Source organism: Bacillus rossius, chromosome 8 (assembly GCF_032445375.1).
Source record: "Bacillus rossius redtenbacheri isolate Brsri chromosome 8, Brsri_v3, whole genome shotgun sequence".
NCBI classification, from domain to species: Eukaryota; Metazoa; Arthropoda; class Insecta; order Phasmatodea; family Bacillidae; genus Bacillus; species Bacillus rossius.
The window spans coordinates 12972087-12984299 of NC_086336.1; the positions used below are offsets into that span (position 1 = coordinate 12972087).

Below are 12213 nucleotides of genomic sequence, written 5' to 3' on the forward strand. Positions count from 1 at the left end.
TGATGTGGAAATTCAGTAAAATGTTTCATCCGACGTAGAAATAAAAAAAAGTGAGCTAGTCGTTCAGTACTGAAATAGATGTGTAACATCTTAACGTAACGAGCCAGATTCATGTGTTTTGTTACAAGTACACTTAAGATACCGCACTCGGACACGAAATTTCACTAAGAATTGTTTAAAATAATGCCGAGCGTGATAAATATACGAAAATGGTGTTCTCAACTAATTTTTCTTGACGCGTATCGCACTTATTTTCCGCACCCGCAGCTAGAATTCTTTGCCGGAGCAGCTAAGTCGAGTATCGAATCATTCCGTTTGCAGAGCGAAATTCTAATTTATATAATGAAACGGCTCCTATAAAAGCGAAAAAGACTTCAATACATACTAAACCCCGGCAATGAACCTGATTTTCGACAAGGTATTTTATTAAAATACTGCCATCTTGTTAAAATTCATTAAACAGTACAGCTTCTCTTTGGCTTTGTTTACTTTTGTTCGCGCCATCTGCCACAGATGGCAGTTCCATGATTACACATTTCCGTTACATGTGACTTCCGTTCCATTCACGAAATTACTCTTAACAAATGCCGTATTCAGGCAGCTAGGACGTTACACACCAAAATAAATAGGATGTCATCTAAAGTGACTTCGATATTATTTTAAACTTTGTTCCTTATTGCCAACACACGGTGTGGGAAACCGCGACACTAATCTAAATGGTTGGTTCCTCTTATTTCGAGTTATTAGACTTACTTTAAAATTATAATTAACAATTTCAGTGATTCTGTACCAGAATGTGTTGGCCGTTAAATTTTAGTAACGCACCTAGATATGGTAAAACAAAAAAAAAATACATTATATTAAATATGCCATTTTATTTGAAAACTGGTGACAGTTGAATCTATTATTAAATAGGGCTGCAAATACCATTCAAGGCTAACAGCTATGAAACTCCAAGTATATATTAAAAATAAATATTTTTGTGAAGTAAAAGCGAAGACTTAGTAAATGCTCGAATGCAGATTCATCGTTCTCCAGGCTTACAATCATTCTGATCGTAGTGTAATTACTAGCTTAATATTAGCCTGCCAATCTTCTAACTGGATGGCATTAAATTTGTTTGTATAAAATTAGATCCACTTTATATTTATTATAAAAAGTAGTAAAACTCGTGTATTAGGTGCATGGTGTATCGTTGGCTCTGTATCTCTCTCTCTCTCTCTCTCTCTCTCTCTCATATTATATACATATATAATTTATTGAAAGTTTGCTTCGATCGTGCAGCGAGCAGTGGCCAGAACGTCGGGTCGTCGCAGTGTCGGTGATAACGTTGCTTAAATCCCCGGTGTGGCGACGAGTATCTCCAAGTGACTGTACCTTCTGCGAGTCCCTGTTGTGGCGACGAGTATCTCTAAGTGACTGTAGTGGCGACGAGTATCTCCAAGTGACTGTACCTTCTGCGAGTCCCTGCAGTGGCGACGAGTATCTCCAAGTAACTGCAGTGGCGACGAGTATCTCCAAGTGACTGTTACCTTCTGCGAGTCCCTATAGTGGCGACGATTATCTCCAAGTGACTGTAGCTTCTGCAAGTCCCTGTAGTGACGACGAGTATCTCCAAGAGACTGTAGTGGCGACGAGTATCTCCAAGAGACTGTAGTGGCGACGAGTATCTCCAAGAGACTGTAGTGGCGACGAGTATCTCCAAGAGACTGTAGTGGCGACGAGTATCTCCAAGAGACTGTAGTGGCGACGAGTATCTCCAAGTGACTGTAGTGGCGACGAATATCTCCAAGAGACTGTAGTGGCGACGAGTATCTCCAAGTGACTGTACCTTCTGCGAGTCCCTGCAGTGGCGACGAGTATCTCCAAGTAACTGCAGTGGCGACGAGTATCTCCAAGTGACTGTTACCTTCTGCGAGTCCCTATAGTGGCGACGATTATCTCCAAGTGACTGTAGCTTCTGCAAGTCCCTGTAGTGACGACGAGTATCTCCAAGTGACTGTAGTGGCGACGAGTATCTCCAAGTGACTGTAGTGGCGACGAGTATCTCCAAGTGACTGTAGTGACGACGAGTATCTTCAAGAGACTGTAGTGGCGACGAGTATCTCCAGGTGACTGTAGTGGCGACTAGTCCCGCCAGGCGACTGTACCTCGCGCGGTCCAGCCGCCGGACAGGTGCCGGGGCAGGTGTCGCGGCGCGCATGCGCGGAGCCGAGCTCCCTCCCCGCCTCAACAACCACTCGCCAGTCGTCGCCGTGGTGTCGCCGCGCGCAGAGCGCTGCCCGCCCCCCGAGCGGCGCGCGAGGATCGATGACGGACCACGTGGCGGGGCCGACGCCGCAGCGCCATGCGTGACGGCGACAAGAGGAAGAGCGTGCTGCAGTCGCTGCTGGAGTGGGAGTGAGTACCGCGTGTCCTGACGTAGTTGTATAGTGACATTGATCCGTGTAACGTAGCCAATGGTGTATTAACGTAAAAATAAAAATTGAAATGTGTTTGTGATGCGAAACTGTGTACTACATCCCAAATATGTTTGCTTTTAGAACAAATGAATTATAAAACTTTGATGTAAACTGGATACGCGATAAGGGACAATCACCACCAAAAATGAGAATGGCAGATACGGATTCCAACCATTTTTTTTTTTTTAAATACGAGTCCATTGGTTATTAAACTAGTTGCAGTCCCCGTCGTTACTTTTTACGTCGTTGTTTGCCCACTGTGTTCGTCTGTGTTGTATTATTTTTCATGACTAAGTTCCTTCGCAACGGAATTCTTGTGCTGTCGTCGTTGTGTTGTCCATAATATTTTAGTTTCGTCGTTAGTTCGTTTGTCCGACATTAGCTGATTGACTTCTTTTCTGTGAATTTTTGTTATCTTCATATTTTTTTAGTTTCAAAAATTTTCCATGACAAACAGTGAAGAACTGCAATGGCGTATGTCCAAAAAACTGCATTAAATCCAAATTCACAATTTAATTACTCATTTAAAGAACGTAGTTAGTTACAGTCCCATTTATAAAATTTATTGTTGGTCACCCAAAAGGATATCCAAAATCTCCAAATGTGTTACAGCAATTGATAAAAGTTGTTGCCACTCATACGTTTTCCTACGAGTGTTTTGTATAAATTTATTATTATTTTACAATTTAAAAGAACATTACTTCTGGCACCCAAATTATTGATATTTTAAAACGATACATCTGACGCTGTATGTATAATATGGTCTTGAAATCTTGAGTCTATTTTCTCATTACGTGTCACGTGAAACCATAACACTATAATTGGAAGAATGTACTTACACGTAACATGTTGCACAGTTGCAAAAATACACTCCGCCCTTCAAAGGTAGTCGATAATCATACTGCTGTTTCTAAGCGCCCGTTTTTTTTTTGTCGCTATGGATATGTTGAGTCCCGGTTTTGCTCGGTATTTTGTCTGTATTATGTATGGATAATATTTTTTCATGGTTATGATTCCAGCCTTTGTGTTTATATATATATATATATATATATATATATATATATATATAATTTGAGTACGATTTTTTGTTCTCAAACCATTTTTTTACTTATATTTCATACAGTATGATTCCTCTTGGTTACGCACACGTGAAACGTACCTATTATCTATTTTGCATAAATGTACCTCTGAATATATTTTAAAAGGTTATCATTTTTGCGAAAGTGTTCATAGAAAACAGAAATGACAGTTTAAGAAAGTCGTTTCCTGGCTCTAGTTTCTGCAGTTGGGTTCTCGGTTGCGTGATCGCTAATGCGTCTTGCTCTATATACCCCGCAATAACCCACAATCATATAATCACTGAGTGGAGTCTACTTACAATCTTTTGGAGGTCCCATTTTATAACTACACTGTGAAAACTCCTGTGAACAAGGTTATAGGTATAGCCATTGTTACATTTGCTTTAAAAAATAATTTTACGACCCTGACGAGTTTTGCTTTCAGTCAAACATCATCCAGACACTCAGAGTACCATCTAAAACACTACAGAACTTAGCAACATAATATGAAGTGACCTTAACATACAACTGTGAATAAACGTGGCGGATGCCAGCGAGCATGGGTAAAAGCTGCGGGTATAGTCTTCTCACGTTACTTGTCTCAATAGTAGTACCGTTTGTAAAAATTTCTCAACTTTCACTTGAACATGAAGCTGTTTACAAACGCTGTTGGAGAACAACAATAGCAAAATGATACGAATACCATCGTTACTGTTTTTGAGAACTATTGAATATAACAGACTATGTAGGTGCATAGTCGAGCTGGACAGCTGTATTTTACCTTAGTTGAAACTGTCAGCTTTTCTTTCTCGTAGACATGGGTGTTGGGTGAACACTAGACCGATAGGGTGTGTGTGTGTGTTTTTATCTCAACCAGTCGACACACATTCCCTTATTGGCGAACGTTTGCAGACATGTGACGCTTTCTGACCCAATAAGGGTAGGTTGTGGTGATTGACGCGTTCAAGGAAAGTTTGTTTAGGACTCAGTGCGCCCGGGATTAGAGCAAAGGGTTGCATCACAACGCGAGATGTGCACGAGAACAGCATTACAGTCGTGTGCTGTAATTGGTTTGCTGAAGCATATTCTGCAACGATGCCAAGTGTAGAACTCCTATTTTACTTAGTGTTTTCATATTTTTAAATGTTCAAATACAATGCATTTGGTTTGTCACTAGTCGCTTGTATAAAGGCGTGAGAGTGAATCTATTCGCTTGCTCACGTGACCTAGGCAGGCAATAAGTGAAACTTCCGCTAAACACTTAAAGGGAATAACCATCGTAGTAGGTACAAGTTACATGAACAGGGCTTGCGTATTCATGATAAATGTCACTATCATAAATTATTTATATGAATAAAAAAATTGGTTTTCAAGTTTAATGTGCCTCGAAAAAGTCAAATCGATGGTTGTTCCAATCGAGTGGAAGAGAGATAGATGCGGCGCAAGCGTACAATGAACGCAACGGGACACAGCGTAACGGGACAATGAGTTATCCTTTTTCGTGCGTGCAGAGCCGGCGTTCATCGATTTATTAGACGATGTCACGTCAAAAACATGTCATATTTGAATACATTAAATTTGAAATATATATATATATATATATATATATATATATATATATATATATATAATGACCATTGAAATATTTAGTGTCCGGTAATTCGCAAAGTGATACTCGTACACACTTCCCTCGCCAACCAGTAGCTACTACAATCTCGCCTGGCGCAACGATCCTTTACTCGTGTGTTGTTAGCTCGTTGTCCGTGACCCCTTGGCCCTCCTGGGGTTCGGCGGTGTAGCGCAGAATGCGAGGTCATGCTGCGTGGTTTTGACCGCACACCAACCGTCGAACCAAGTACGAGTTGTGAAAGCCGTGGATACTCTGCAGATGTCGTGCAGCGTTTTTGACGTGACAACGTCTAATAAATCGATGAAGACCGGCTGCACGCACGAAAAAGTGTCCCGTTACGCACATTGTTCCGTTACGCTGTGTCCCGTTACGCTCATTGTTCCGTTACGCTGTGTTCCGTTACGCTGTCGGCGAGTGCACTAATAATAGGTTATGTTACAATTGACTAAAAAAATTATGGTGATATATAAAATTCATGATAGATATTTGATTACAGTTTATTTATATGAAAACTTGTTCATAATTATATTTAAACTATATAGCTAAACGCCAGTTTTAAAAATTAATTACAAGTCATCTACACGTGAACTGTTTCGTCGACTGTTTATAAAGTGAAGTGAAAAGTTAATGTGGTTTTCGTTGCTTATTACAACAACAATTTCGTCAATAAAGGTTAATTATTCTTGTATTTTAAAAATCTGATTACTAGTATAATGTCAAGTATTTATTCTTTTATTATTAAAAGAAAAATGATTAAATTTTATTCATAAAAGTATGCAATCATTTCATTAATGTTTTGTTATGACGTCACGTTAAACTATCGTCCGTAAACCGACTTTACAGACAACCAATTTTCTTGATCAAATTTCTTTCCAGTTAAACTTTTCCTATAACTAGTGTTGATCTCTCTTTTCGCGTACCTAGCAGATAAGTTTAAAGCTGCAGGTTTACTACGGGGGAAAAAAAATATATAAAATGAAAATATTCGTGTCACTTATGGTCTGACGTGCTGACATCCGCATTTAAAATTTGACCTTGGCCAAATTTTACTACAATTAATAGAGACGGTATAAACGTAGAACACTTAGCGCTTGGATACTGTTTAATTGAATCTTCAACGACTGAAAAACTTGTCGCTGTCGAAAAATTATATTGAATGTAAAAAAATACATTAATTTTAAGGTTAGCCCCAATCATTTCAGATATACAATAATATTACGACAATGACAAGTTTTGCGCTCAGTTAAACATCATCCAGGCGCTCACTGCACAATTTTAAACACTTACTATATTGTATGCAACTAACCAGATGTTCAACTACAGTTTCTAAGGCGCATACCAGCCTTGGGAAGTATCCTACTCTATTAGAAATGTGCATGTCAGCAACTTTTTTTTTGTGATTAACTGCAGCGAAGTTTGTGAATCGAATACTGACTCGTACATTTTTAAGACCGGGCGGTCCGTGTGAAATGTTCGGCTCGGCTCGGAGATGTCGGCAGTCGTGTTAACCTGTGCTTCCAGAGTTAAACCTTCATTTCACAGACGAGAGAGCCACACCCGAAGTTCCCCGAACTTCATGCTCGCTTTATTTTTTTCCGTTCTATCTCATTGTATAAACCGGTGTGGCATTAAATTTTGCGGTCGATTAGGATAGGTTAGCTGCATTATAAATACTTTAAACCATTGTGGATGGTTGGTTATTTTAGGTAAGTATAGCTACATTAAAAGTACTGTAAAATCATTTTATGTTTGCTTAGCAAATAACTTTTTAATATGTAGCTATCCAGGGCTAGGAAACCGTTTACATGATTTCACAGTACCTTTAATGTAGCTATCCTAACCAAATCAACCGTCCACAATGTTTTAAAGTATTTATAATGTAGCTAACCTAACCTTTTACAATGAACAAAAAAAAACCGAAGATGCACGAGCGGGCGTTTGGCTCACTCGTCTGTGAAAAGAAAGCTCCCCGCTTCCAGATGGAAGGCCGAGCTCTTGATCGGGACGGCTCGGCTCGTCTCGGCATTCTGCCATCGACGCGCTTCGGCATCGGACCTGGCTCGCGTTTCGAGCAACTGGCTCCGAAGGTCCGATCGGCCTGCAAAGTGACATTGTTGATAATTGTATCTTTATAGAGCACGTGTACTTTTTTTACGAACATTATTACACGTTTTACACGCGTAATTATAATCTGAATGGTGAAAATTGTACCTACTCAAGCGCAAACACCTAAACTCTCTTGTTGTGCTGTTGCCTTTTTAAAACGCGTGTTCCTCTTTTCGCAATAGTATTTATCGCACTAGCTCAAAACACTTTTCACTTGACATTATAAGAATTCAATAACAGTTTTATATACCCGGAGCAAATCAGGAAACTAATGATAAATTAACCGTTCTTTTATTTTTCTCTTTGATTTTATTTTTTATTCCCAGAATCTTGGCAAACGTTTAACTATTAACTTAGTCGTTACATCATACGGTAGATTTTAAACTTTATTTGTTTGTTTGTATTTTGTTTGTATTGTTTATATGTTGTCCTTGTATATATGTGTCGTGCCAACCGCTAAAGCCCTCGGCTGTTGGTGGGCATGTTACAAAATTTATGAATAAATAAATAAAATAAATAAATAATTTCTTCCGTCATAAGAACTTCTCATTTTAACAATGTGCACCACTACTTCACGTATATGAACGTGACCTGTTTGGCGGCTGTGCGACTGATGGAATGGCCCGGGCGTCTTGTTAACACCTCCAGAACTTTTTTTAGCCAGAGAGAGAACTGTGCTTTACGGAGAGCCGTGTGAGAAGGTCCACTCTCCGCCGGTATGTGCTCAGGTCGGACATGCCTGACGGAGAAGGGGTCGTAGCGGCTATGGGAAGCCTTCTTTTCACAGACGAGAGAGCCACACCCGAAGTTCATGCTCGCTTTTTTTTCCCCCTATCTAATGTAGCTATCCTAACCAAATCAACCGTCCACAATGTTTAAAAGTATTTATAATGTAGCTAACCTAACCTAATTGACCATTAGTATCCTTTTATCAACACCGCCATATTTATTTACAATGAACAAAAAAAAACCAAAGATGCACGAGCGGGCGTTTGGCTATCTTGTCTGTGAAAAGAAGGCTTCCCAGCGGCTATCCGTCACTCTCCTCGCGCACCGAGTGACACACACTGCGATTTGGCTCATAACAAGGGCGTACATCTCTGGGATTCGTTGTCAAAAGGGGGGGGGGGGGGAAGAGAGTGAGAGAGGGGGGGGGGATTGTGCGCGCGGGGTTAACCTACACAAGTCATCTGTGGATATGGTGCTTGTCTGTTGCAATACTGCCCACATTTTACCCTATGTCCATGCAACGACCAGAAAACTTTATCATGTACAGAAAGTTACAGATTAAACGTAGTCCCGTTTGCAAGCGCAAGTAGGAGTCCCTCAGTGAGGGGCTTCTTAATTCCAGGGGAGGCCTACCTCACCTCCTCTCCCCTCCCGCGTATTTACGTCCATGGCCTCGACGCCTGCCGTGCTTCATTTAATCTCGCCTTTCTGTGGCCAGAACATTTCTGGGTCCCAGCTGACTGTCGACGTAAAATTGATTTACTTCCGTTACAAAAATAGCCCGTAAACAAACGGAAGCTGTCGCATCATTCTAGGTTAATGTTGGGGTCTCTCGGTTAGCATCACGTAAACGTCCGTGTCAAGTTATGGTGTTTCGTTTTGTTAGTGGGTTAAAAATGTCGTAAGGTTTTTTTAAGCAATAGTAACAGCTGAGTCGTAATCACTCGTATGCAGGATTTCATTTGCTGAGGGGGAAGTGGGGAGAAATAGCTCTGCCCGCTGTTTGCTTTCCATGTATTACCCTTTGTTGATGGGAATGGTAGATTGTTATGATTCCTTTGGGGCGGGGGTGATTATATTACTTACCCCCCCCCCTCCCCCACCCAACCAACGTATGTGCGGCCCTGCTCGCACGTAAAATCAGCGATAGCTGCGATTCTTTTTCACTGGCTGAGATGATTAGATGCAGTCAGTCCGCTTTACCTGACCGGGCACTTAACCTTTGGGGATTCGACCAGTTTGAAGCAGGTTATTCACTGGAATGCGTTCTTTTCCTCGCACCTACGTTCATTACTTTCTCCCACGGCGAAGAATGCGACACCTCTGGCGTTCGGCCGGTTTCCGAAAGTCCAAACCAGCAACACACTCTGCTCGCGTCAAGGTCCACCTGGTGCCACGGAGTTCGACGGGCCAGATCTTCCACCTGTCGTGTTTCCTGTTCGCTCCACGAGCGAGCGACAAGGAAAACTGAAAAAAAAAAAAATCTGGGAAGGTCAGGGGATTTTTGGCCAATAGGGAAAAGTGTGTAAAAAGTGAGGGAATATCTTAGTTAGTAAGGGAATAGTATTCATATTTTTTTTTCTGCTTTGTGATGAGGTTACTGAATAAGTAAGTTATAACTGATGGGTCTTATGTTTTTTTTGCACTTTTACCCCGTATGCTTCCTGTGTTCAAACCATAGTTTTAGCTATGCTACACACACGTTTAAAGTTAACGTAATCAATGTGTTAGAATATTGGCTGTTTATTGACAAATGACAGTGATCGGGGAGAATTTATTTTTTCCGAATCTGGGAAAGTTAGGAAATATTTTATCACGAATTTGCTAGCAATCCTATATACCCTACATATTTGGCTTCATTTAAGCTGAAATATCTCACCGAAGAAAATGCAACTAACAAAGGTGCTATTGATGTAAGTAATTGAAATATTATAAGTCATGGAATTCAATGCTATTATCAAGAGATTTAATTAATAGTGACTGGCTGTTACAAATAGTTTACCTATCCTGTGAAATAATTGGCGTATAGTATTGAATTAATTTTTATTACTACAACTGCCTTAACGAAGACCAATTTTTAATATCGAGCAAAAACCTTTGGCATATCTCAACAGCCAGTTGTAACAGACAATAACCCACTCTCTGTGGTGCTTCTAGCGCGGTATCGCCTCTAGGCGCAAGGCTGTAAACTGGCGCGCAGTCTTCTCGTCGTGCTTAAGGCAACTTAGAAATTTGATCGGTAACCGTTTTAAATTAAATGGCGGAGAAATGAAGATAAAGGTGCGTAATGCAAGGTCGTTGGGTGCTTTGAAGAATCTTTACCGGGCGTTTCATGTCCATAAATTAATGTGAAAATTCTCATTTTAGCCCTTTTTTCTCCTAAAAATACAGTTAAAAACGAAGTATGTAAACATTAATACTCATCCGCCCTCAGTATATTCTTACATGAATTTCATATACAGAACACTTTCTGGTGTATCTCGAGCAGTTTTGAAATGGCGTGGTTTGTTCTGAAGCTCTGCCCACAGCGTGTGTGCTCAGATAGGAAGGTCCCTGAGACCCTTCCAGACGAGGCGACTAGTTGATTCCACTGGTTGAACGGACGGGTGTCAGGAGTGCGGTGATTCAGCAGATGATCGGGAACCAACCGCCCGAACACCTTCACACGCAGGCAACTCGTCCGCTCTGGCGGGCGGCCATCAGGCACCTGTGCCGCTCAGCTTCTCATACCCACCAGTGACACTACTTCACACCAGTCGCCTAGCCGAGTCCTCCGAGCGCGTTCCACCTGTCGGTTTCAATGTGGAGCAGTTTGTAAACAAATATGGGACACGAGGCGTGGAGAATACAACGATAAAATTAAAATGAGTGAAGCTGAGAGGGAAGTTATCAGGGATATATATATATATATATATATATATATATATATATAATGGAAGGAATCAGCCAAGGCCTATAGTAAAACACCATTCCATCGTTTGCCTGGGGAGATGTTGGAAAACAGAGGAATACCCGAAATTTGGATGGCCGGTCCATGATCCGAACTTACGTCCTCTGGAATAAAGTCCACTGCCTTGATACTCCTCCGCTTCGCACCATGTGTGACAACGAATCATATCTTATTTCAACAAAATTTAAGACGCTACTATTTTTAGCCTCGGAGTCCACATTTGAATAAAATATAGTTTAGCTAGAAGTATGACCTATATATTAATTGAATAATTGAATGAATGTTTGGTCGAAATACTCTTCATGATTTAACGACTTACGAATAATTGAGCCACCTATAAAGAACCACGCTTACACTGGAATTGATGTTGGGTAACGTTTTGTTTGGCATTTTCTTGAATTTGACGTTCATTTATCCTTGCCGGCCTCGGTAACAGTTGCTGACTAAATAAAAACATGCAAAATTCGCGTTATTTTCTGTTACCAGAATACACTTCTCATACTTGTACACAAATAAGTCTCTGTATGTTGGTCCAATGGATGCTGCCAAATGTCACCTTTCGGGTGGATTGCATCTGATGGGGTCACTTAAATTTGGTAATGTTCAAATGGGGCTGGGAAGGTTGTAGCGTCTGCCACGCTTCCCATTTGCTAGAGATCCGCGTTTTTTGTCGTCCAAGGACCTAGCACGACTTAAGAGAGAATAAGAAAATTAAAGAAACTTAGCTTCATGTATGTATATCCTCCCCTTTCCAAGTAGTCTATTTTTAATGTCGATTTGCACGCCTATCACTGTCCAAGATGCCTAAGAGAGTCTTTCATACAAACTTGACATGTGTGTTTAATGTATTTAACAACATTAATATATTTATACATGCGTGTACATGTTTTATGACCTATTTTAACGTCACCAATTATTTGACTTAAAAACAAGTATAAAAAACAAATAATATGTTCAGTTTCATTGTCTCAAGAAACATCATTACTTAAATATCTGTGTGTAACTCATTGGAGTTTCAAATGTTTTCTTTTCCCTGTTATTTTGGCGGGAGAATCAATTATGAAGAAAACTTGCTCTTCAAAAGACTGGTGTAATTGCTGAAGTGGGCCGTCTCCCTGGCTAGGGCCGTGGCCTGCAGTCACGCAGCTTCCTGGCCAGACTGTACCAGCGCGTGCCTGCGGACCGGGTGAATTACTGAAGTGATTGCGGGCCGAGCAGGAAGTCGAGACACCTCATATTCCTCCCCCGCAAGCAGCAATAACTCGCCCCTCGGAGAGG

At 40.8% G+C, this 12213-nt stretch overlaps 1 protein-coding gene across 2 annotated transcripts in view; it reads left to right on the forward strand.

Annotated features, from left to right (window-relative positions):
• The first annotated feature begins 2074 nt into the window (after positions 1–2074).
• LOC134535524 (uncharacterized) overlaps positions 2075–12213 on the forward strand; it is a 295751-nt gene continuing 285612 nt past the window's right edge. Inside the window, exon 1 of one of the 2 annotated variants that reach the window (XM_063374667.1) lies at positions 2075–2400. In XM_063374667.1, the coding sequence (XP_063230737.1) occupies positions 2202–2400 (199 nt within the window). In that variant the 5' untranslated portion in view covers positions 2075–2201. The remainder of the gene's footprint in view (positions 2401–12213) is intronic. The other variant, XM_063374666.1, reaches the window with a different exon arrangement.